Here is a 25583-nt window from a genome sequence, read left to right on the forward strand (position 1 = left end):
ATATGTTGACAGGCCAACAAGAGGCGAGGCCACATTGGATTTGGTTTTGGGTAATGAACCAGGCCACGTGTTGGATTTGGAGGTAGGTGAGCACTTTGGGGACAGTGACCACAATTCGGTGACGTTTACGTTAAGGATGGAAAGGGATAAGTATACACCGCAGGGTAAGAGTTATAGCTGGGGGAAGGGCAATTATGATGCCATTAGACGTGACTTGGGGGGGATAGGTTGGAGAAGTAGGCTGCAAGTGTTGGGCACACTGGATAAGTGGAGCTTGTTCAAGGATCAGCTACTGCGTGTTCTTGATAAGTACGTACCGGTCAGGCAGGGAGGAAGGCGTCGAGCGAGGGAACCGTGGTTTACCAAAGAAGTGGAATCTCTTGTTAAGAGGAAGAAGGAGGCCTATGTGAAGATGAAGTGTGAAGTTTCAGTTGGGGCGATGGATAGTTACAAGGTAGCGAGGAAGGATCTAAAGAGAGAGCTAAGACGAGCAAGGAGGGGACATGAGAAGTATTTGGCAGGTAGGATCAAGGAAAACCCAAAAGCTTTCTATAGGTATGTCAGGAAGAAGCGAATGACTAGGGAAAGAGTAGGACCGACCAGTCAAGGACAGGGATGGGAAGTTGTGTGTGGAGTCTGAAGAGATAGGCGAGATACTAAATGAATATTTTTCGTCAGTATTCACTCAGGAAAAAGATAATGTTGTGGAGGAGAATGCTGAGCTCCAGGTAAATAGAATAGATGACATGGAGGTACGTAGGGAAGAGGTGTTGGCAATACTGGACAGGCTGAAAATAGATAAGTCCCCGGGGCCTGATGGAATTTATCCTAGGATTCTCTGGGAGGCCAGGGAATTGCTGGACCTTTGGCTTTGATTTTTATGTCATCATTGGCTACAGGAATAGTGCCAGAGGACTGGGGGATAGCAAATGTGGTCCCTTTGTTCAAAAAAGGGAGCAGAGACAACCCCGGCAACTATAGACCAGTGAGCCTCACGTCTGTAGTGGGTAAAGTCTTGGAGGGGATTATAAGAGACAAGATTTATAATCATCTAGATAGGAATAATATGATCAGGGATAGTCAGCATGGCTTTGTGAAGGGTAGGTCATGCCTCACAAACCTTATCGAGTTCTTTGAGAAGGTGACTGAACAGGTAGACGAGTGTAGAGCAGTTGATGTGGATTTCAGTAAAGCGTTTGATAAGGTTCCCCACGGTAGGCTATTGCAGAAAATACGAAGGCTGGGGATTGAGGGTGATTTAGAGATGTGGATCAGAAATTGGCTAGCTGAAAGAAGACAGGGGGTGGTGGTTGATGGGAAATGTTCAGAATGGAGTTCAGTTACAAGTGGAGTACCACAAGGATCTGTTCTGGGGCCGTTGCTGTTTGTCATTTTTATCAATGACCTAGAGGAAGGCGCAGAAGGGTGGGTGAGTAAATTTGCAGACGACACTAAAGTCGGTGGTGTTGTCGACAGTGTGGAAGGATGTAGCAGGTTACAGAGGGACATAGATGAGCTGCAGAGCTGGGCTGAGAGGTGGCAAATGGAGTTTAATGTAGAGAAGTGTGAGGTGATTCACTTTGGAAGGAATAACAGGAATGCGGAATATTTGGCTAATGGTAAAGTTCTTGGAAGTGTGGATGAGCAGAGGGATCTAGGCGTCCATGTACATAGATCCCTGAAAGTTGCCACCCAGGTTGATAGGGTTGTGAAGAAGGCCTATGGAGTGTTGGCCTTTATTGGTAGAGGGATTGAGTTCCGGAGTCAGGAGGTCATGTTGCAGCTGCACAGAACTCTGGTACGGCCGCATTTGGAGTATTGCGTACAGTTCTGGTCACCGCATTATAGGAAGGACGTGGAGGCTTTGGAGCGGGTGCAGAGGAGATTTACCAGGATGTTGCCTGGTATGGAGGGAAAATCTTATGAGGAAAGGCTGATGGACTTGAGGTTGTTTTCGTTGGAGAGAAGAAGGTTAAGAGGTGACTTAATAGAGGCATACAAAATGATCAGGGGGTTGGATAGGGTGGACAGTGAGAGCCTTCTCCCGCGGATGGATATGGCTGGCACGAGGGGACATAGCTTTAAACTGAGGGGTAATAGATATAGGACAGCGGTCAGAGGTAGGTCCTTTACGCAAAGAGTAGTGAGGCCGTGGAATGCCCTACCTGCTACAGTAGTGAACTCGCCAACATTGATGGCATTTAAAAGTTTATTGGATAAACATATGGATGAAAATGGCATAGTATAGGTTAGATGGCTTTTGTTTCGGTGCAACATCGTGGGCCGAAGGGCCTGTACTGCACTGTATTGTTCTATGTTCTATGTTGAGGTGTGTTTGCCCAACCCCTCAATTTGTGACGTCCAATTTTTAAAATGACTGAGAACAAACTATTTATGACTACATCTGGAATTTAGTTTATTCACACATTCAAGTCTGGGGGGGATGATCACAACTTCTCTAACACACACACAAATACACAGTCAGAGGGATAGAAAAGAGGAGTTTTACAACATATGAATAACTTAACAGTAAAAGAACCACAGAAATGGACAGCAGTTCACGTGATTTACACAGTCTACAAAGTCCAGAGTGGCAGAGGTTCCCTCACTGAGAGGTTCCAGTGGGTTCCTAGCAGAAGACAGCAGTGTAGATTTAAAAAACTTTATTACTAACACGGCATTAATAACTTTAACCGCATAAGCTTTCAACTACCAGTTAGAACATAGAACATAGAACAATACAGCGCAGTACAGGCCCTTCGGCCCACGATGTTGCACCGAAACAAAAGCCATCTAACCTACACTATACCATTATCATCCATATGTTTATCCAATAAACTTTTAAATGCCCTTAATGTTGGCGAGTTCACTACTGTAGCAGGTAGGGCATTCCACGGCCTCACTACTCTTTGCGTAAAGAACCTACCCCTGACCTCTGTCCTATATCTATTACCCCTCAGTTTAAGGCTATGTCCCCTCGTGCTAGCCATTTCCATCCGCGGGAGAAGGCTCTCACTGTCCACCCTATCTAACCCTCTGATCATTTTGTATGCCTCTATTAAGTCTCCTCTTAACCTTCTTCTCTCTAACGAAAACAACCTCAAGTCCATCAGCCTTTCCTCATAAGATTTTCCCTCCATACCAGGCAACATCCTGGTAAATCTCCTCTGCACCCGTTCCAAAGCCTCCACGTCCTTCCTATAATGCGGTGACCAGAACTGTACGCAATACTCCAAATGCGGCCGTACCAGAGTTCTGTACAGCTGCAACATGACCTCCTGACTCCGGAACTCAATCCCTCTACCAATAAAGGCCAACACTCCATAGGCCTTCTTCACCACCCTATCAACCTGGGTGGCAACTTTCAGGGATCTATGTACATGGACACCTAGATCCCTCTGCTCATCCACACTTTCAAGAACTTTTCCATTAGCCACATATTCCACATTCCTGTTTTTCCTTCCAAAGTGAATCACCTCACACTTCTCTACATTAAACTCCATTTGCCACCTCTCAGCCCAGCACTGCAGCTTATCTATATCCCTCTGTAACCTGCTACTTCCTTCCTCACTATCGACAACACCACCGACTTTAGTATCGTCTGCAAATTTACTCACCCACCCTTCTGCGCCTTCCTCTAGGTCATTGATAAAAATGACAAACAGCAACGGCCCCAGAACAGATCCTTGTGGTACTCCACTTGTGACAGAACTCCATTCTGAACATTTCCCATCAACCACCACCCTCTGTCTTCTTTCAGCTAGCCAATTTCTGATCCACATCTCTAAATCACCCTCAATCCCCAGCCTCCGTATTTTCTGCAATAGCCTACCGTGGGGAACCTTATCAAACGCTTTGCTGAAATCCATATACACCACATCAACTGCTCTACCCTCGTCTACCTGTTCAGTCACCTTCTCAAAGAACTCGATAAGGTTTGTGAGGCATGACCTACCCTTCACAAAGCCATGCTGACTATCCCTGATCATATTATTCCTATCTAGATGATTATAAATCTTGTCTCTTATAATGCCCTCCAAGACTTTACCCACTACAGACGTGAGGCTCACCGGTCTATAGTTGCCGGGGTTGTCTCTGCTCCCCTTTTTGAACAAAGGGACCACATTTGCTATCCTCCAGTCCTCTGGCACTATTCCTGTATCCAATGATGACATAAAAATCAAAGCCAATGGTCCAGCAATCTCTTCCCTGGCCTCCCAGAGAATCCTAGGATAAATCCCATCAGGCCCCGGGGACTTATCTATTTTCAGCCTGTCCAGAATTGCCAACACCTCTTCCCTACTTACCTCAATGCCATCTAATCTATTTACCTGGAGCTCAGCATTCTCCTCCACAACATTATCTTTTTCCTGAGTGAATACTGACGAAAAATATTCATTTAGTATCTCGCCTATCTCTTCAGACCCTACACACAACTTCCCATCCCTGTCCTTGACTGGTCCTACTCTTTCCCTAGTCATTCGCTTATTCCTGACATACCTATAGAAAGCTTTTGGGTTTTCCTTGATCCTTCCTGCCAAATACTTCTCATGTCCCCTCCTTGCTCGTCTTAGCTCTCTCTTTAGATCCTTCCTCGCTAGCTTGTAACTATCCATCGCCCCAACTGAAACTTCACACCTCATCTTCACATAGGCCTCCTTCTTCCTCTTAACAAGAGATTCCACTTCTTTGGTAAACCACGGTTCCCTCGCTCGGCACCTTCCTCCCTGCCTGACCGGTACATACTTATCAAGAACACGCAATAGCTGATCCTTGAACAAGCTCCACTTATCCAGTGTGTCCAAAACTTGCAGCCTACTTCTCCACCTTATCCCCCCCAAGTCACGTCTAATGGCATCATAATTGCCCTTCCCCCAGCTATAACTCTTGCCCTGCGGTGTATACTTATCCCTTTCCATCCTTAACGTAAACGTCACCGAATTGTGGTCACTGTCCCCAAAGTGCTCACCTACCTCCAAATCCAACACCTGGCCTGGTTCATTACCCAAAACCAAATCCAATGTGGCCTCACCTCTTGTTGGCCTGTCAACAAACTGTGTCAGGAAACCCTCCTGCACACACTGAACAAAAAACGACCCATCTAATGTACTCGAACTATATCTTTTCCAGTCAATATTTGGAAAGTTAAAGTCTCCCATAATAACTACCCTGTTACTTTCGCTCATATCCAGAATCATCTTCGCCATCCTTTCCTCTACATCCCTAGAACTATTTGGAGGCCTATAGAAAACTCCCAACAGGGTGACCTCTCCTTTCCTGTTTCTAACCTCAGCCCATACTACCTCGGAAGATGAGTCCCCATCTAGCATCCTCTCCGCCACCGTAATACTGCTCTTGACTAGCAGCGCCACACCTCCCCCTCTTTTGCCTCCTTCCCTGAGCTTACTAAAACACCTAAACCCCGGAACCTGCAACATCCATTCCTGTCCCTGCTCTATCCACGTCTCCGAAATGGCCACAACATCGAAGTCCCAGGTACCAACCCATGCTGCCAGTTCCCCTACCTTATTTCGTATACTCCTGGCATTGAAGTAGACACACTTCAAACCACCTACCTGAACACTGGCCCCCTCCTCCGACGTCAAATCTGAGCTCCTGACCTCTATACTCTCATTCTCCCTTACCCTAAAACTACAATCCAGGTTCCCATGCCCCTGCTGCATTAGTTTAAACCCCCCCAAAGAGCACTAACAAATCTCCCCCCCAGGATATTTGTGCCCCGCAGGTTCAGATGTAGACCATCCTGTCTGTAGAGGTCCCACCTTCCCCAGAAAGCGCCCCAGTTATCCAGAAATCTGAATCCCTCCCGCCTGCACCATCCCTGTAGCCACGTGTTTAATTGCTCTCTCTAATCAACACAGTGACACAATAACCTGTAACTGATATCAAACAACTCCCATCTCAAACTAAAATCCACTTTTGAATACAGTTAGTACCTCAGGGATACTTGCTGTGGGGCAGCACGGTGGCGCAGCGGGTTAGCCCTGATGCCTCACGGCGCCGAGGTCCCAGGTTCGATCCCAGGTCACGGTCCGTGTGGAGTTTGCACATTCTCCCCATGTTTGCGTGGGTTTCGCCCCCACAACCCAAAGATGTGCAGGCTAGGTAGATTGGCCACGCTAAATTGTCCCTTAATTGGAAAAAATGAGTTGGGTACTCTAAATTAAAAGAATAAATAAAATGTATTAAGGAATACTTGCTGTAAAGCGATGTCTTAGACAAACCACTTTGAGAACACCATATCCTTCAGGAACCAGCTGCAGGTTCTTGCCTGTCTCAATTTACTGTTTATACTGCCTATCCTGTTCACAGGTAAATCTTTAACTCACTGTCTTGAGATGAGCTATTTCTGATCTGTCCTCAGGCAGATCTTTAACTGAACTGTTTGAGAGCAGCTGCTTGTTTTCTCTTCACATCCCAATCTAAAACTCAACTCAAACTCCCTGGCTCCCCCCATTAGCTACATAATCTTAACTAAACTGAACGCAGTGTCTCCAATTATCTACTCCCAGGGAACTTTATCAATATAAACAAAAGGCCATTTGCCCAAACTTTTACGATGCTTCAATTGCACTTCTTGTAGCTACAAAGCCTGGCTGCCTTGCAAACCCGGATTTTTAAAAACAGTACTGCAGCAGTCATACACACACTAACCCAGACTTCCTGCAGCAAATACATAGAATACAATACATCTGAAATGCCTACATTTGTCACACCACCTTCCCCATATCCCGTAATTCCCTTCGTGCCCAAAACTCTTTTGAGCTTGCTTTATGAAACTTTCCTATGGGCTCAGAGAGGCAGGCATAGCAATTTTCTTTCTTTGTTTGATGGGATGTGTCTGTTGCCCATTCTCAATTGCTTCACCTTCACTGGGTGAAAATCCTAGAACTCCCTCCCCAACAGCACAGTGGGTGTACCTACACCACAGGGACTGCAGCGGTTCAAGAAGGCAGCTCACCCCCACCTTCTGATGGGCAATTAGGGTTGGGCAATAAATGCTGGCCTAGCCAGCGACGTTCACATCCCGTAAATTTATTTTTAAATATGCTCTTGCAGAGGTGGTGGTGAGCTTGCAGACAGTGCAAACTTCGGGTGGTACGGGCCCCTGGCGACGCAGGCCTCAGCCAGGACACTAAGACTGGCCTCAACACCACTGGGTAGGGGACTAAGTCAGCCACAATTCCTACATCTTGGGTTGGATTTGTTTATTGTCACGTGTACCGAGGTACAGTGAAAAGTATTTTTCTGCGAGCAGCTCGACAGATCATTAAGTACATGGGAAGAAAAGGGAAGAAAAGAAAATACATAATAGGGCAACACAACATATACAATGTAACTACATAAACACCGGCATCGGGTGAAGCATACAGGGGTGTAGTGTTAATGAGGTCAGTCCATAAGAGGGTCATTTAGGAGTCCGGTAACAGCGGGGAAGAAGCTGTTTCTGACTGTAATACTTGAAACGGTGGCATTTGTAGACTATGAGGAAAGAGCTAGCAGAGGCACCTTGGGCTGAATGATTCTATGGAGAGTGGACCCTGTTTTAAATTGGCCATGACCAGGGTTTGGCTGTGATACCTGGTGCTCACGAGGAGGGGGGCTGAAGGACAGCTGCCCCTTGTGAGGCTGGGTCCTGACAGTGCCACCTGATAGCGAGGTTCCAAACAAGGACCCCTCATTCTCAAAGTCAGCCCCTTTTTACAATCTGCTTCCGGCCCCTCCAGAGGATACAGCCAGTTGCAAGCACCTAGAAAACGGTTGTTTTTGTTCTTTTTCAGTCGGACCGCGATGCGCCTCCTCCACCATCACCGAAGATTGAAGATGAGGATGAGGACGACCTGAACAAGACTTGGGGAGTTGAGAGGTTTGATGATCTTCTCCATGATGCGCCCAGCCGGAACGTGGATGAAGTCCGCCGCACCTTTGATGAGGCAGATTTTGAATGTGAGTTTAGTGCGTGTGATGTTTAAACTGCTGCACTGTTTTAATTTGAATGTCAGAACCCTGCAATGCTCAAGCCTGGGAGTAAGACGGAGAGATCGGAAACAGAGCGGAAAAGGATAGAACAGAGTACTTTGTAAAGAGATGAAGAACCAGAAATAGTGCAGGACTCTGGGAGTTGGGGTGAGGGGGGGTGGGGGGCAGAAATAATCAAAACGGTGAGTGGGATGCTGGTGTTTCCACCTCAAGGAGCAGAATACAAGAGGATCGCTCTCCTGTTTCACATACACGAAGCCCTGGTTAAACCACAATGCAGTTACCGTGAACAGCTCTGGGCACCACACCTCAAGGAGTATATTGGCTCTGCAGTGTCGATTCACCAGAATGTACCTGTCCAAGGGTTAACTTACAAGGAAAAACTACATTGTCGATTTGTTAGGGTGCAGAAGGAGGCCATTCGGCCCATCGTGTCTGCACTGAGTCTCCAAACGAGCATTGTGACACAGTGCCTATTCCCCTGCCTTTTCCCAATAACCACTTGGATTGAACCTGCCTCCACCACACTTCCAGGCCGTGCATTCCAGGCCCCAAACACTCGCTGTGTACAAATTGTTTTTTCCCTCATATATTTGCTTTTGCAAATTGCTTCAAGCCGGTGCCCCCTCGTTCTTCCTTTTACGAGCAGGAACAGTTTCTCGCCATCTACTCTCTCCAACCTCCGCATTATTACGGTGGCACAGTGGTTGGCACTGTTGCTTCACAGTGCCACAGGTTCGATTCCCGGCTTGGGTCACTGTCTGTGCGGAGTCTGCACATCCTCCCCGTGTGTGCGTGGGTTTCCTCCGGGAGCTCCGGTTTCCTCCCACAGTCCAAAGATGTGCTGTTAGGTGTATTGGACATTCTGAATTCTCCCTCCGTGTACCCGAACAGGCGCCGGAATGTGGCGACTAGGGGCTTTTCACAGTAACTTCATTGCAGTGTTAATGTAAGCCTACTTGTGACAATAATAAAGATTACTATTATTATTTTGAACATCTCCATCAAACCTCCTCTCAGCCCCTTTCTCTCCCAGGAGACCTGTCCCAACCTCTCCAATCTATCCTCATAAAGTTTCGCATCCCTGGAACCATCCTTGTGAACCTCTTCTGCTCTCTCTCCAATGTTGCCTGGGGTCCCGAACTCCTGTTCCCCGGAGAGTCCCGACCTCCTGTACCCCGGAGAGTCCCGACCTCCTGTACCCCGGAGAGTCCCGACCTCCTGTACCCTGGAGAGTCCCGACCTCCTGTACCCCGTGGAGCCCCGACCTCCTGTACCCCGGAGAGTCCCGACCTCCTGTACCCCGGAGAGTCCCGACCTCCTGTACCCCGGAGAGTCCCGACCTCCTGTACCCCGGAGCCCCCGACCTCCTGTTCCCCGGAGAGTCCCCGTCCTCCAGTACCCCGGAGAGACCCCGGCCTCCTGTACCCCGGAGAGTCTCGACCTCCTGTACCCCGGAGAGTCCCGACCTCCTGTACCCCGGAGAGTCCCCGACCTCCTGTACCCCGGAGAGTCCCGACCTCCTGTACCCCGGAGCCCCCGACCTCCTGTTCCCCGGAGAGTCCCGACCTCCTGTACCCCGGAGAGTCCCGACCTCCTGTTCCCCGGAGAGTCCCGACCTCCTGTACCCCGGAGCCCCCGACCTCCTGTACCCCGGAGAGTCCCGACCTCCTGTTCCCCGGAGAGTCCCCGAGCTCCTGTACCCCGGAGAGTCCCGACCTCCTGTTCCCCAGAGAGTCCCCGACCTCCTGTACCCCGGAGAGTCCCGACCTCCTGTACCCCGGAGAGTCCCGACCTCCTGTACCCCGGAGAGCCCCGACCTCCTGTACCCCGGAGAGTCCCGACCTCCTGTACCCCGGAGAGTCCCGACCTCCTGTACCCCGGTGAGTCCCGACCTCCTGTACCCCGGTGAGTCCCGACCTCCTGTACCCCGGTGAGTCCCGACCTCCTGTACCCCGGAGAGTCCCGACCTCCTGTACCCCGGTGAGTCCCGACCTCCTGTACCCCGGTGAGTCCCGACCTCCTGTACCCCGGAGAGTCCCGACCTCCTGTACCCCGGTGAGTCCCGACCTCCTGTACCCCGGAGAGTCCCGACCTCCTGTACCCCGTGGAGCCCCGACCTCCTGTACCCCGGAGAGTCCCGACCTCCTGTACCCCGGAGAGTCCCGACCTCCTGTACCCCGGAGAGTCCCGACCTCCTGTACCCCGGAGAGTCCCGACCTCCTGTAACCCGGAGAGTCCCGACCTCCTGTACCCCGGAGCCCCCGACCTCCTGTAACCCGGAGAGTCCCGACCTCCTGTACCCCGGAGAGTCCCGACCTCCTGTACCCCGGAGAGTCCCGACCTCCTGTACCCCGGAGCCCCCGACCTCCTGTAACCCGGAGAGTCCCGACCTCCTGTACCCCGGAGAGTCCCGACCTCCTGTAACCCGGAGAGTCCCGACCTCCTGTACCCCGGAGCCCCCGACCTCCTGTACCCCGGAGAGTCCCGACCTCCTGTACCCCGGAGCCCCCGACCTCCTGTAACCCGGAGAGTCCCGACCTCCTGTACCCCGGAGAGTCCCGACCTCCTGTAACCCGGAGAGTCCCGACCTCCTGTACCCCGGAGCCCCCGACCTCCTGTAACCCGGAGAGTCCCGACCTCCTGTACCCCGGAGAGTCCCCGTCCTCCAGTACCCCGGAGAGACCCCGGCCTCCTGTACCCCGGAGAGTCTCGACCTCCTGTACCCCGGAGAGTCCCGACCTCCTGTACCCCGGAGAGTCCCCGACCTCCTGTACCCCGGAGAGTCCCGACCTCCTGTACCCCGGAGAGTCCCGACCTCCTGTACCCCGGAGCCCCCGACCTCCTGTTCCCCGGAGAGTCCCGACCTCCTGTACCCCGGAGAGTCCCGACCTCCTGTACCCCGGAGAGTCCCGACCTCCTGTTCCCCGGAGAGTCCCGACCTCCTGTACCCCGGAGCCCCCGACCTCCTGTACCCCGGAGAGTCCCGACCTCCTGTACCCCGGAGAGTCCCCGAGCTCCTGTACCCCAGAGAGTCCCCGACCTCCTGTACCCCGGAGAGTCCCGACCACCTGTACCACGGAGAGTCCCGACCTCCTGTACCCCGGTGAGTCCCGACCTCCTGTACCCCGGTGAGTCCCGACGTCCTGTACCCCGGTGAGTCCCGACCTCCTGTACCCCGGAGACTCCCGACCTCCTGTACCCCGGAGAGTCCCGGCCTCCTGTACCCCGGTGAGTCCCGACCTCCTGTACCCCGGTGAGTCCCGACCTCCTGTACCCCGGTGAGTCCCGACCTCCTGTACCCCGGTGAGTCCCGACCTCCTGTACCCCGGAGAGTCCCGGCCTCCTGTACCCCGGAGAGTCCCGACCTCCTGTACCCCGGAGAGTCCCGACCTCCTGTACCCCGGAGAGTCCCGGCCTCCTGTACCCCAGAGAGTCCCCGACCTCCTGTACCCCGGAGAGTCCCGACCTCCTGTACCCCAGAGAGTCCCCGACCTCCTGTACCCCGGAGAGTCCCGACCTCCTGTACCCCGGAGAGTCCCCGACCTCCTGTACCCCGGAGAGTCCCGACCTCCTGTACCCCGGAGACTCCCGACCTCCTGTACCCCGGAGAGTCCCGACCTCCTGTACCCCGGAGAGTCCCGACCTCCTGTACCCCAGAGAGTCCCGACCTCCTGTACCCTGGAGAGTCCCCGACCTCCTGTACCCCAGAGAGTCCCGACCTCCTGTACCCTGGAGAGTCCCCGACCTCCTGTACCCTGGAGAGTCCCCGACCTCCTGTACCCCAGAGAGTCCCGACCTCCTGTACCCCGGAGAGTCCCGACCTCCTGTATCCCGGAGAGTCCCCGACCTCCTGTACCCCGGAGAGTCCCGACCTCCTGTACCCCGGAGAGTCCCGACCTCCTGTTCCCCGGAGAGTCCCGGCCTCCTGTACCCCGGAGAGTCCCGACCTCCTGTACCCCGGAGAGTCCCGACCTCCTGTTCCCCGGAGAGTCCCGGCCTCCTGTACCCCGGAGCTCCCGACCTCCTGTACCCCGGAGAGTCCCGACCTCCTGTACCCCGGAGAGTCCCGGCCTCCTGTACCCCGGAGAGTCCCGACCTCCTGTACCCCGGAGAGTCCCGACCTCCTGTACCCCAGAGAGTCCCCGACCTCCTGTACCCCGGAGCCCCCGACCTCCTGTACCCCGGAGAGTCCCGACCTCCTGTACCCCAGAGAGTCCCGACCTCCTCTACCCCGGAGCCCCCGACCTCCTGTACCCCGGAGACCCGACCTCCTGTACCCCAGAGAGTCCCGACCTCCTGTACCCCAGAGAGTCCCCGACCTCCTGTTCCCCGGAGAGTCCCGACCTCCTGTATCCCGGAGAGTCCCGACCTCCTCTACCCCGGAGCCCCCGACCTCCTGTACCCCGGAGCCCCCGACCTCCTGTACCCCGGAGACCCGACCTCCTGTACCCCAGAGAGTCCCGACCTCCTGTACCCCGGAGAGTCCCCGACCTCCTGTACCCCGGAGAGTCCCGACCTCCTGTACCCCGGAGAGTCCCGACCTCCTGTATCCCGAAGCCCCCGACCTCCTGTACCCCGGAGAGTCCCGACCTCCTGTACCCCGGAGAGTCCCGACCTCCTGTACCCCGGAGAGTCCCCGATCTCCTGTACCCCGGAGAGTCCCGACCTCCTGTACCCCGGAGAGTCCCGACCTCCTGTACCCCAGAGAGTCCCGACCTCCTGTACCCCGGAGAGTCCCCGACCTCCTGTTCCCCGGAGAGTCCCGACCTCCTGTACCCCGGAGAGTCTCGACCTCCTGTACCCCTGAGCCCCCGACCTCCTGTACCCCGGAGTCCCCGACCTCCTGTACCCCAGAGAGTCCCGACCTCCTGTACCCCGGAGAGTCCCGACCTCCTGTACCCCGGAGAGTCCCGACCTCCTGTACCCCGGAGAGTCCCGACCTCCTGTACCCCAGAGAGTCCCGACCTCCTGTACCCCGGAGAGTCCCGACCTCCTGTACCCCGGAGAGTCCCGACCTCCTGTACCCCGGAGACCCCGACCTCCTGTACCCCGGAGAGTCCCGGCCTCCTGTACCCCGGAGAGTCCCCGACCTCCTGTACCCCGGAGAGTCCCGGCCTCCTGTACCCCGGAGAGTCCCGGCCTCCTGTACCCTGGAGCCCCCGGCCTCCTGTACCCCGGAGAGTCCCGACCTCCTGTACCCCGTGGAGTCCCGACCTCCTGTACCCCGTGGAGTCCCGACCTCCTGTACCCCGGAGAGTCCCGACCTCCTGTACCCCGGAGAGTCCCGACCTCCTGTACCCCGGAGAGTCCCGACCTCCTGTACCCCGGAGAGTCCCGACCTCCTGTACCCCGGAGAGTCCCGACCTCCTGTACCCCGGAGAGTCCCGACCTCCTGTACCCCGGAGAGTCCCGACCTCCTGTAACCCGGAGAGTCCCGACCTCCTGTACCCCGGAGAGTCCCCGACCTCCTGTAACCCGGAGAGTCTCGACCTCCTGTACCCCGGAGAGTCCCGACCTCCTGTAGCCCGGAGAGTCCCGACCTCCTGTACCCCGGAGAGTCCCGACCTCCTGTACCCCGGAGAGTCTCGACCTCCTGTACCCCGGAGAGTCTCGACCTCCTGTACCCCGGAGAGTCCCGACCTCCTGTACCCCGGAGAGTCCCCGACCTCCTGTACCCCGGAGAGTCCCGACCTCCTGTACCCCGGAGAGTCCCGACCTCCTGTACCCCGGAGAGTCCCCGACCTCCTGTTCCCCGGAGAGTCCCGACCTCCTGTACCCCGGTGAGTCCCGACCTCCTGTACCCCGGAGAGTCCCGACCTCCTGTACCCCGGAGAGTCCCCGACCTCCTGTACCCCGGAGAGTCCCGACCTCCTGTACCCCGGAGTCCCTGACCTCCTGTACCCCGGAGAGTCCCGACCTCCTGTACCCCGGAGAGTCCCGACCTCCTGTACCCCGGAGAGTCCCGACCTCCTGTACCCCGGAGAGTCCCGACCTCCTGTACCCCGGAGTCCCCGACCTCCTGTAACCCGGAGAGTCTCGACCTCCTGTACCCCGGAGAGTCCCGACCTCCTGTAGCCCGGAGAGTCCCGACCTCCTGTACCCCGGAGAGTCCCGACCTCCTGTACCCCGGAGAGTCTCGACCTCCTGTACCCCGGAGAGTCTCGACCTCCTGTACCCCGGAGAGTCCCGACCTCCTGTACCCCGGAGAGTCCCGACCTCCTGTAACCCGGAGAGTCCCGACCTCCTGTACCCCGGAGAGTCCCCGACCTCCTGTACCCCGGAGAGTCCCGACCTCCTGTACCCCGGAGAGTCCCGACCTCCTGTACCCCGGAGAGTCCCCGACCTCCTGTTCCCCGGAGAGTCCCGACCTCCTGTACCCCGGTGAGTCCCGACCTCCTGTACCCCGGAGAGTCCCGACCTCCTGTACCCCGGAGAGTCCCCGACCTCCTGTACCCCGGAGAGTCCCGACCTCCTGTACCCCGGAGAGTCCCCGATCTCCTGTACCCCGGAGAGTCCCGACCTCCTGTACCCCGGAGAGTCCCCGACCTCCTGTACCCCAGAGAGTCCCCGACCTCCTGTACCCCGGAGAGTCCCGACCTCCTGTACCCCGGAGAGTCCCGACCTCCTGTACCCCGGAGAGTCCCGACCTCCTGTACCCCGGAGAGTCCCGACCTCCTGTACCCCAGAGAGTCCCGACCTCCTGTACCCCGGAGCCCCCGACCTCCTGTACCCCGGAGACCCGACCTCCTGTACCCCGGAGAGTCCCGACCACCTGTACCCCAGAGAGTCCCCGACCTCCTGTTCCCCGGAGAGTCCCGACCTCCTGTACCCCGGAGAGTCCCGACCACCTGTACCACCGAGAGTCCCCGGCCTCCTGTACCCCGGAGAGTCCCGACCTCCTGTACCCCTGAGCCCCCGACCTCCTGTACCCCGGAGTCCCCGACCTCCTGTACCCCAGAGAGTCCCGACCTCCTGTACCCCGGAGAGTCCCGACCACCTGTACCACCGAGAGTCCCCGACCTCCTGTACCCCGGAGAGTCCCGACCTCCTGTACCCCGGAGTCCCCGACCTCCTCTACCCCGGAGCACCCGACCTCCTGTACCCCGGAGAGTCCCGGCCTCCTGTACCCCGGAGAGTCCCGGCCTCCTGTACCCCGGAGAGTCCCGACCTCCTGTACCCCGGAGAGTCCCGGCCTCCTGTACCCCGGAGAGTCCCGACCTCCTGTACCCCGGATTCCCAGACCTCCTCTACCCCGGAGCACCCGACCTCCTGTACCCCGGAGCCCCCGACCTCCTGTACCCCGGAGAGTCCCCGAGCTCCTGTACCCTGGAGAGTCCCGACCTCCTGTACCCCAGAGAGTCCCGACCTCCTCTACCCCGGAGCCCCCGACCTCCTGTACCCCGGAGAGTCCCGACCTCCTGTACCCCAGAGAGTCCCGACCTCCTCTACCCCGGAGCCCCCGACCTCCTGTACCCCGGAGATCCGACCTCCTGTAACCCGGAGAGTCCCGACCTCCTGTACCCCGGAGAGTCCCCGACCTCCTGTACCCCGTGGAGTCCCGACCTCCTGTACCCCAGAGAGTCCCCGTCCTCCAGTACCCCGGAGAGTCCCGGCCTCCTGTACCCCGTGGAGTCCCGACCTCCTGTACCCCAGAGAGTCCCCGTCCTCCAGTACCCCGGAGAGTCCCGGCCTCCTGTACCCCGGAGAGTCCCGGCCTCCTGTACCCCGGAGAGTCCCGACCTCCTGTACCCCGTGGAGTCCCGACCTCCTGTACCCCGTGGAGTCCCGACCTCCTGTACCCCGGAGAGTCCCGGCCTCCTGTACCCCGGAGAGTCCCGACCTCCTGTACCCCTGAGCCCCCGACCTCCTGTACCCCGGAGTCCCCGACCTCCTGTACCCCGGAGAGTCCCGACCTCCTGTACCCCGGAGAGTCCCGACCTCCTGTACCCCGGAGAGTCCCGACCTCCTGTACCCCGGAGTCCCCGACCTCCTGTACCCCGGAGAGTCCCGACCTCCTGTACCCCGGAGAGTCCCGACCTCCTGTACCCCGGAGAGTCCCGACCTCCTGTACCCCGGAGAGTCCCGACCTCCTGTACCCCGGAGAGTCCCGACCTCCTGTACCCCGGAGAGTCCCGACCTCCTGTACCCCGGAGAGTCCCGGCCTCCTGTACCCCGGAGACCCCGACCTCCTGTACCCCGGAGAGTCCCGACCTCCTGTACCCCAGAGAGTCCCGACCTCCTGTACCCCGGAGCCCCCGACCTCCTGTACCCCGGAGTCCCCGACCTCCTGTACCCCGGAGAGTCCCGGCCTCCTGTACCCCGGAGAGTCCCGACCTCCTGTACCCCGTGGAGTCCCGACCTCCTGTACCCCGGAGAGTCCCGGCCTCCTGTACCCCAGAGAGTCCCCGATCTCCTGTACCCCGGAGAGTCCCGACCTCCTGTACCCCGGAGAGTCCCCGACCTCCTGTAACCCGGAGAGTCCCGACCTCCTGTACCCCAGAGAGTCCCGACCTCCTCTACCCCGGAGAGTCCCGACCTCCTGTACCCCGGAGAGTCCCGACCACCTGTACCCCGGAGAGTCCCGACCTCCTGTACCCCGGAGAGTCCCGACCTCCTGTACCCCAGAGAGTCCCCGACCTCCTGTAACCCGGAGAGTCCCGACCTCCTGTAACCCGGAGAGTCCCGACCTCCTGTACCCCGGAGAGTCCCGACCTCCTGTAACCCGGAGAGTCCCGACCTCCTGTACCCCGGAGAGTCCCCGACCTCCTGTACCCCGGAGAGTCCCGACCTCCTGTACCCCGGAGACCCGACCTCCTGTACCCCGGAGACCCGACCTCCTGTACCCCGGAGAGTCCCGACCTCCTGTACCCCGGAGAGTCCCGAACTCCTGTACCCCGGAGAGTCCCGACCTCCTGTACCCCGGAGTCCCCGACCTCCTGTACCCCGGAGAGTCCCGACCTCCTGTACCCCGGAGAGTCCCGACCTCCTGTACCCCGGAGAGTCCCGACCTCCTGTACCCCGGAGAGTCCCGACCTCCTGTACCCCGGAGAGTCCCGACCTCCTGTACCCCGGAGAGTCCCGACCTCCTGTACCCCGGAGAGTCCCGGCCTCCTGTACCCCGGAGACCCCGACCTCCTGTACCCCGGAGAGTCCCGACCTCCTGTACCCCAGAGAGTCCCGACCTCCTGTACCCCGGAGCCCCCGACCTCCTGTACCCCGGAGTCCCCGACCTCCTGTACCCCGGAGAGTCCCGGCCTCCTGTACCCCGGAGAGTCCCGACCTCCTGTACCCCGTGGAGTCCCGACCTCCTGTACCCCGGAGAGTCCCGGCCTCCTGTACCCCAGAGAGTCCCCGATCTCCTGTACCCCGGAGAGTCCCGACCTCCTGTACCCCGGAGAGTCCCCGACCTCCTGTAACCCGGAGAGTCCCGACCTCCTGTACCCCAGAGAGTCCCGACCTCCTCTACCCCGGAGAGTCCCGACCTCCTGTACCCCGGAGAGTCCCGACCACCTGTACCCCGGAGAGTCCCGACCTCCTGTACCCCGGAGAGTCCCGACCTCCTGTACCCCAGAGAGTCCCCGACCTCCTGTAACCCGGAGAGTCCCGACCTCCTGTAACCCGGAGAGTCCCGACCTCCTGTACCCCGGAGAGTCCCGACCTCCTGTAACCCGGAGAGTCCCGACCTCCTGTACCCCGGAGAGTCCCCGACCTCCTGTACCCCGGAGAGTCCCGACCTCCTGTACCCCGGAGACCCGACCTCCTGTACCCCGGAGAGTCTCGACCTCCTGTACCCCGGAGTCCCCGACCTCCTGTACCCCGGAGAGTCCCGACCTCCTGTACCCCGGAGAGTCTCGACCTCCTGTAACCCGGAGAGTCCCGACCTCCTGTACCCCAGAGAGTCCCGACCTCCTGTACCCCGGAGACCCGACCTCCTGTACCCCGGAGAGTCCCCGACCTCCTGTACCCCGGAGAGTCCCCGACCTCCTGTACCCCGGAGAGTCCCGACCTCCTGTTCCCCGGAGAGTCCCGACCTCCTGTACCCCGGAGAGTCCCGACCTCCTGTACCCCAGAGAGTCCCGACCTCCTCTACCCCGGAGCCCCCGACCTCCTGTACCCCGGAGTCCCCGACCTCCTGTACCCCGGAGAGTCCCGGCCTCCTGTACCCCGGAGAGTCCCCGACCTCCTGTTCCCCGGAGAGTCCCGACCTCCTGTACCACCGAGAGTCCCCGGCCTCCTGTACCCCGGAGAGTCCCGACCTCCTGTACCCCTGAGCCCCCGACCTCCTGTACCCCGGAGTCCCCGACCTCCTGTACCCCGGAGTCCCCGACCTCCTGTACCCCAGAGAGTCCCGACCTCCTGTACCCCGGAGAGTCCCGACCACCTGTACCACCGAGAGTCCCCGACCTCCTGTACCCCGGAGAGTCCCGACCTCCTGTACCCCGGAGAGTCCCGACCTCCTGTACCCCGGAGTCCCCGACCTCCTCTACCCCGGAGCACCCGACCTCCTGTACCCCGGAGAGTCCCGGCCTCCTGTACCCCGGAGAGTCCCGGCCTCCTGTACCCCGGAGAGTCCCGACCTCCTGTACCCCGGAGAGTCCCGGCCTCCTGTACCCCGGAGAGTCCCGACCTCCTGTACCCCGGATTCCCAGACCTCCTCTACCCCGGAGCACCCGACCTCCTGTACCCCGGAGCCCCCGACCTCCTGTACCCTGGAGAGTCCCGACCTCCTGTACCCCAGAGAGTCCCGACCTCCTCTACCCCGGAGCCCCCGACCTCCTGTACCCCGGAGAGTCCCGACCTCCTGTACCCCAGAGAGTCCCGACCTCCTCTACCCCGGAGACTCCCGACCTCCTGTAACCCGGAGAGTCCCGACCTCCTGTACCCCGGAGAGTCCCCGACCTCCTGTACCCCGGAGAGTCCCGGCCTCCTGTACCCCGGAGAGTCCCGACCTCCTGTAACCCGGAGAGTCCCGACCTCCTGTAACCCGGAGAGTCCCGACCTCCTGTACCCCAGAGAGTCCCGACCTCCTGTACCCCGGAGAGTCCCCGACCTCCTGTACCCCGGAGAGTCCCGACCTCCTGTATCCCGGAGCCCCAGACCTCCTGTACCCCGGAGAGTCCCGACCTCCTGTAACCCGGAGAGTCCCCGACCTCCTGTACCCCGGAGAGTCCCGACCTCCTGTACCCCGGAGAGTCCCCGACCTCCTGTACCCCGGAGAGTCCCGACCTCCTGTACCCCGGAGCCCCCGACCTCCTGTACCCCGGAGAGTCCCCGACCTCCTGTAACCCGGAGAGTCCCGACCTCCTGTACCCCAGAGAGTCCCGACCTCCTGTACCCCGGAGAGTCCCGACCTCCTGTATCCCGGAGCCCCAGACCTCCTGTACCCCGGAGAGTCCCCGACCTCCTGTACCCCGGAGAGTCCCGACCTCCTGTACCCCGGAGCCCCCGACCTCCTGTACCCCGGAGAGTCCCGACCTCCTGTACCCCAGAGAGTCCCGACCTCCTCTACCCCGGAGCCCCCGACCTCCTGTACCCCGGAGATCCGACCTCCTGTAACCCGGAGAGTCCCGACCTCCTGTACCCCGGAGAGTCCCGGCCTCCTGTACCCCGGAGAGTCCCCGACCTCCTGTACCCCGGAGAGTCCCGACCTCCTGTATCCCGGAGCCCCAGACCTCCTGTACCCCGGAGACTCCCGACCTCCTGTACCCCGGAGAGTCCCGACCTCCTGTACCCCGTGGAGTCCCGACCTCCTGTACCCCGTGGAGTCCCGACCTCCTGTACCCCGGAGAGTCCCGACCTCCTGTACCCCAGAGAGTCCCCGACCTCCTGTACCCCGGAGAGTCCCGACCTCCTGTACCCCGGAGAGTCCCGACCTCCTGTATCCCGGAGCCCCAGACCTCCTGTACCCCGGAGACTCCCGACCTCCTGTACCCCGGAGAGTCCCGACCTCCTGTACCCCGTGGAGTCCCGACCTCCTGTACCCCGTGGAGTCCCGACCTCCTGTACCCCGGAGAGTCCCGACCTCCTGTACCCCGGAGAGTCCCGACCTCCTGTATCCCGGAGCCCCAGACCTCCTGTACCCCGGAGAGTCCCGACCTCCTGTATCCCGGAGCCCCAGACCTCCTGTACCCCGGAGACTCCCGACCTCCTGTACCCCGGAGAGTCCCGACCTCCTGTACCCCGTGGAGTCCCGACCTCCTGTACCCCGTGGAGTCCCGACCTCCTGTACCCCGTGGAGTCCCGACCTCCTGTACCCCGGAGAGTCCCGGCCTCCTGTACCCCGGAGACTCCCGACCTCCTGTACCCCGGAGAGTCCCGACCTCCTGTACCCCGGAGAGTCCCGACCTCCTGTACCCCGGAGAGTCCCGGCCTCCTGTACCACGGAGAGTCCCGGCCTCCTGTACCCCAGAGAGTCCCCGACCTCCTGTACCCCGGAGACCCGACCTCCTGTACCCCGGTGAGTCCCGACCTCCTGTACCCCGGAGAGTCCCGACCTCCTGTACCCCGGAGCCCCCGACCTCCTGTACCCCGGATTCCCAGACCTCCTCTACCCCGGAGCACCCGACCTCCTGTACCCCGGAGCCCCCGACCTCCTGTACCCCGGAGCCCCCGACCTCCTGGGTCAGTACTGGGGGAGTGCTGCACTGTCAGAGGGTCAGTACTGAGGGAGTGCTGCACTGTCAGAGGGTCAGTGCTGAGGGAGTGCCGCAGTGTCAGAGGGTCAGTACTGAGGGAGTGCCGCACTGTCAGAGGGTCAGTGCTGAGGGAGCGCCGCACTGTCAGAGGGTCAATACTGAGGGAGTGCCGCACAGTCAGAGGGTCAGTACTGAGGGAGTGCCGCACTGTCAGAGGGTCAGTACTGAGGGAGTGCCGCACTGTCAGAGGGTCAGTACTGAGGGAGTGCAGCACCGTCAGAGGGTCAGTACTGAGGGAGTGCTGCACTGTCAGCGGGTCAGTACTGAGGGAGTGCCGCACTGTCAGAGGGTCAGTACTGAGGGAGTGCCGCACTGTCAGAGGGTCAGTGCTGTGGGAGCTCCGCACTGTCAGAGGGTCAGTACTGAGGGAGTGCCGCACTGTCGGAGGGTCAGTACTGAGGGAGTGCTGCACTGTCAGAGGGTCAGTACTGAGGGAGTGCCGCACTGTCAGAGGGTCAGTGCTGAGGGAGCTCCGCACTGTCAGAGGGTCAGTACTGAGGGAGTGCCGCACTGTCAGAGGGTCAGTACTGAGGGAATGCTGCACTGTCAGAGGGTCAGTACTGAGGGAGTGCCGCACTGTCAGAGGGTCAGTACTGAGGGAGTGCCGCACTGTCAGAGGGTCAGTGCTGAGGGAGTGCCGCACTGTCGGAGGGTCAGTACTGAGGGAGTGCCGCACTGTCAGAGAGTCAGTACTGAGGGAGTGCCGCACTGTCAGAGGGTCAGTACTGAGGGAGTGCCGCACTGTCAGAGGGTCAGTACTGAGGGAGTGCCGCACTGTCAGAGGGTCAGTGCTGAGGGAGTGCCGCACTGTCGGAGGGTCAGTACTGAGGGAGTGCCGCACTGTCAGAGAGTCAGTACTGAGGGAGTGCTGCCCTGTCAGAGGGTCAGTACTGAGGGAGTGCCGCACTGTCAGAGGGTCAGCAGTACTGAGGGAGTGCCGCACTGTCAGAGGGTCAGTACTGAGGGAGTGCTGCACTGTCAGAGGGTCAGTACTGAGGGAGTGCCGCACTGTCAGAGGGTCAGTACTGAGGGCGTTTCCCTCAGCCACCCGCACTAAAACAGGTGGCCTGGTCACTGTCAGATCACTGTTTGTGGGATCTTGCTATGCACAGATTGGCGGGCACATTTCCTCCGTCACAATAATAACTATGAATTGGGTGGCTGGATATATTGATGAAATATATTAGTTAATATAAATTAAAGTCTTTGTAATAATGTTTGATCGGAATCCTCTCTCCCTCCTCTTTCCAAAGACCATCGTCATTCCTCCCTTCACACCCACCACCCGCTGTCCACGCACCTACCGTCGGAAGGACGGAGAAAGAAAGGCACCCAGAAGAAGAGCAAAAAGACGGTGGCTTCTCCGATTGGTGCTCCCACCATAGAGGAAGGTGACGAAGAGGAGGAGCAGACTGATGGAGCGCAGGAGGAGAAGGAGCCCATGGAGGAACCCCTCCAGCTGGATGCCGCACATGATGTTCAGGTGAGAATCGTGGGTCTGGGCAGTGGGAAACAAAGAGGGTATGTCGTTCCGGGCCTCTCAGGTAGTGAGGGTCGCAGGATCAGTGCGAGTCACACTGATCACAAGAGGTATAGACAGCGATCTACAATTCAGTTATGTACAGAGACGAAAGAATCCAGGGTTATTCTGTTTGGAGTAAAATGAAGCAAGCGGCCTTCATAGCGAGAGGATTTCAGTGCAGGAATGGAGATGTTTTACTGCAATTGTATAGAGCATTGATGAAATGAAATGAAAATCGCTTATTGCCACAAGTAGGCTTCAAATGAAGTTACTGTGAAAAGCCCCTAGTCGCCACATTCCGGTGCCTGTTCGGGGAGGCTGGTACGGGAATTGAACCGTGCTGCTGGCCTGCCTTGGTCTGCACTTTAGCTCTGTGCTAACCCACACCTGGAGTATTGTGTCCAGTTTTGGTGTCCTTATCTGAGGAAGGATGTTCTTGCTGTGGAGGGGGAGCAGCGAAGGTTTACCAGACTGATTCCTGGGGTGGCGGGACTGTCTTATGAGGAGAGACTAAGTCGGTTAGGATTATACTGATTGGAGTTTCGAAGAGTGAGAGGGGATCTCATAGAAACTTACAAAATTCTAACAGGATTAGACAGGGTAGATTCAGAAAGAATGTTCCCGATGGTGGGGGAGTCCAGAACTAGGGGTCAGGGATGGAGGATAAGGGACTTTTAGGACTGAGGTGAGGAGAAATTTCTTCACCCAGAGAGCGGTGAATCTGTGGAATTCACTCCCACAGAAAGTAGTTGAGGCCAAAATGTTGTGTAATTTCAAGAAGGAATTAGATACAGCTCTTGGGCCTAAAGGGATATCGGGGGGGGGGGGATCAAGGTATTGATCATAATGATTGGGGGAGCAGGCTCGAAGGGCCGAATGGCCTCCTCCTGCTTCTATTTTCTAAGTTTCAATGAGTTGAGGATGTTAAGCGGAGTCTTAATCAAAATCACAACGGGTTTAATAAAGTAAGCAAGGAGAAACTGCTTCCTTTGGCAGGAGGTTCAGTGAGCAGAGATTTGAGATAACTGGGAAATGACTCGGGGGGGCAGGGGGGGAAGAGATGTGTTTTAATGTTGTGAGTTTTGGTGATCTGGGATGCGAAGTGTGAGGTGCGGTGGAAACTGATTCAATCATAACTTTCAGTGGGATTTCCAAAGGAGAAATTTGCAGCACTGTGGGAAGAAACTGGGCTGTGGGATTAATTGGATAACTCTTCCAAAGAGCTAGAACAGACACCATGGGCCGAAAGGCCTCCCGGTCAATTGTGAGTTGCCCCGAGTTAGGGAGGGATAGAATGAGCCCAGTGTGTGAGATGCCGAACTCCATCGCTGACCAGGGTTTGGGTGAAGGCGGGGAGTTGAGCTCGGACAGCAACTCTCTGCTCCTGATGCCTCTTGGTTGATTGCTGATGCCTTTCTCCTCTTCTGTTCCAGTTCTTTGTGTCTGATGAGGAGTCAGAGAGCAGCTCCCCACATACCAACCTACCTGAACATATCCCAAAGCAGCAGGATGAACAATCTATCCTCATCAAGCCAGGGACAGCCAATCAGAAGAGCAGATCTGCCAAAAGCGAGCACACCAGACCAATGTAAGTGCCATAATTTGCCAGCATTCGGGTTCCCTCCTGAACCGACTCCCGGCCAGGGTACAGATACACTCGCACCGTCAGGGAATGATATGAAATGAGATCCACAGCTAATACATCTTCCCTGTAGGTCCTTTTCACTGATGCCAAGGTGTACAGGGGTGTAAGGCTAGCATATTGGTCAGGAAAGGAGTTGTGAGGTTTGTTTATTGCCTGTACAGGAGGCGTGAGGTTTATGTAGTGATTTATGTATTGATCTGTACAGAGAGTGTGTGGTTTGTGTACCGGTCAGTACAGGAGGTGAATTGATCAATACAAGGTGTGTGGTTTGTGTATTAGTCTGTGGTTTGTGAAGTGCTTTGTACAGGAGGTGTGTGGTCTGTATTTGTCTCTACAGGGGTGCGTGGTTTGTGTATTGCCTGTATGGGGGTGTGTGGTTTGTGGATTGGTCTGTATGGGGGGGTGCGGTTTGTGCATTGGTATCTATGGGAGGTTGTGTTGGTCTTCATGGGTGAGAGTGATTTGTGTATTGGTCTGTCTGCAGAGGTTTGTGTATTAATCTGTGTTTAAATGTATGGTTTGCGTATTGGTCTGCATTGGGGTATGTGGCTTGTGTATTGGTCTGTATGAGCGTGTGGTTTATGCATTGGTCTGTATGGGGGCGGTTTGTGTGTTGGTCTCTATGGGGGTTGGTTTGTGTATTGGTCTGTATGGGTGTGTGGTTTGTGTATTGGTTTGTATATGGGCGTGGTTTCTGTTGATGGCCTTTATGGGGGAGTTTGTGTATTGGTCTGTGGTTGTGTGTGGTGTGTGTTGGTCTGTATGGGTGTGTGGTTTGTGTATTGGTCTATATGGGGTCGTTTGTGTATTGGTCTATATGGGGGGGTTGTGTATTGGTCTGTATTGGGGTATGTGGCTTGTGTAATGGTATGTGGCTGGGTGTGTGGTTTGTGTATTGGTCTTTACGAAAGTGTGGTTTGTGTATTGGTCTGTATGGGGGTGTGGTTTGTGTAATGGTATGTGGTTGGGTGTGTGGTTTGTGTATTGGTCTGTACGAGAGTGGTTTGTGTATTGGTCTGTATGGGGGTGGTTTGTGTGTTGGTCTGTATGGGGGTTGGTTTGTGTATTGGTCTGTATGGGATGTGGTTTGTGTATTGGTCTATGGGGGCGTGGCTTCTGTTGATGGCCTTTATGGGGGGGTTGTGTATTGGTCTGTATGGTGGTGTGTGTGTTGGTCTGTATGGGTGTGTGGTTTGTGTATTGGTCTATATGGGGTGGTTTGTGTATTGGTCTATATGGGGGGGTTTGTGTATTGGTCTGTATGGGGGGTGGTTTGTGGATTGGTCTGTACGGGAGTGTGGTTTGTGTATTGGTCTATATGGGGGTGGTTTGTGTATTGGTCTGTATGGGGGTGTGGTTTGTGTATTGGTCTGTATGGAGTTTGTGCTTTGTATATTGGTCTGTATGGGGGTGTGATTTGTATATTGGTCTGTATGGGGGTGCGGTTTGTGTATTGGTCTGTATGGGGTGTGGTTTGTGTGGAGATCTGTACAGAGGTGTAGTTTGTGTATTGGTCTGTATGGGGGTGTGGTTTGTGCAGTGGTCGTTATGGGGGGGGTTTGTGTATTGGTCTGTATGGGGGTGTGGTTTGTGTATTGGTCTGTATGGGGGTGTGGTTTGTGTATTGGTCTAATTGGGGGTGGTTTGTGTATTTGTCTATATGGGGGCTGGTTTGTGTATTGGTCTGTATGGGGGGGTTTGTGGATTGGTCTGTGTG

The 25583-nt window shown here is 57.2% G+C and overlaps 1 protein-coding gene across 1 annotated transcript in view; it reads left to right on the forward strand.

Annotated features, from left to right (window-relative positions):
* LOC140385965 (anion exchange protein 2-like) overlaps positions 1-25583 on the forward strand; it is a gene marked incomplete at its 3' end in the record, with an annotated part of 360889 nt that overhangs the window by 207042 nt on the left and 128264 nt on the right. Inside the window, exons 3-5 of the mRNA XM_072468609.1 lie at positions 7803-7968; positions 21953-22182; positions 23655-23809. Of these exons, the coding sequence (XP_072324710.1) occupies positions 7803-7968; positions 21953-22182; positions 23655-23809 (551 nt within the window). The remainder of the gene's footprint in view (positions 1-7802; positions 7969-21952; positions 22183-23654; positions 23810-25583) is intronic.

The sequence above is a fragment of the Scyliorhinus torazame genome, chromosome 11, assembly GCF_047496885.1.
Source record: "Scyliorhinus torazame isolate Kashiwa2021f chromosome 11, sScyTor2.1, whole genome shotgun sequence".
Taxonomy (NCBI): Eukaryota; Metazoa; Chordata; class Chondrichthyes; order Carcharhiniformes; family Scyliorhinidae; genus Scyliorhinus; species Scyliorhinus torazame.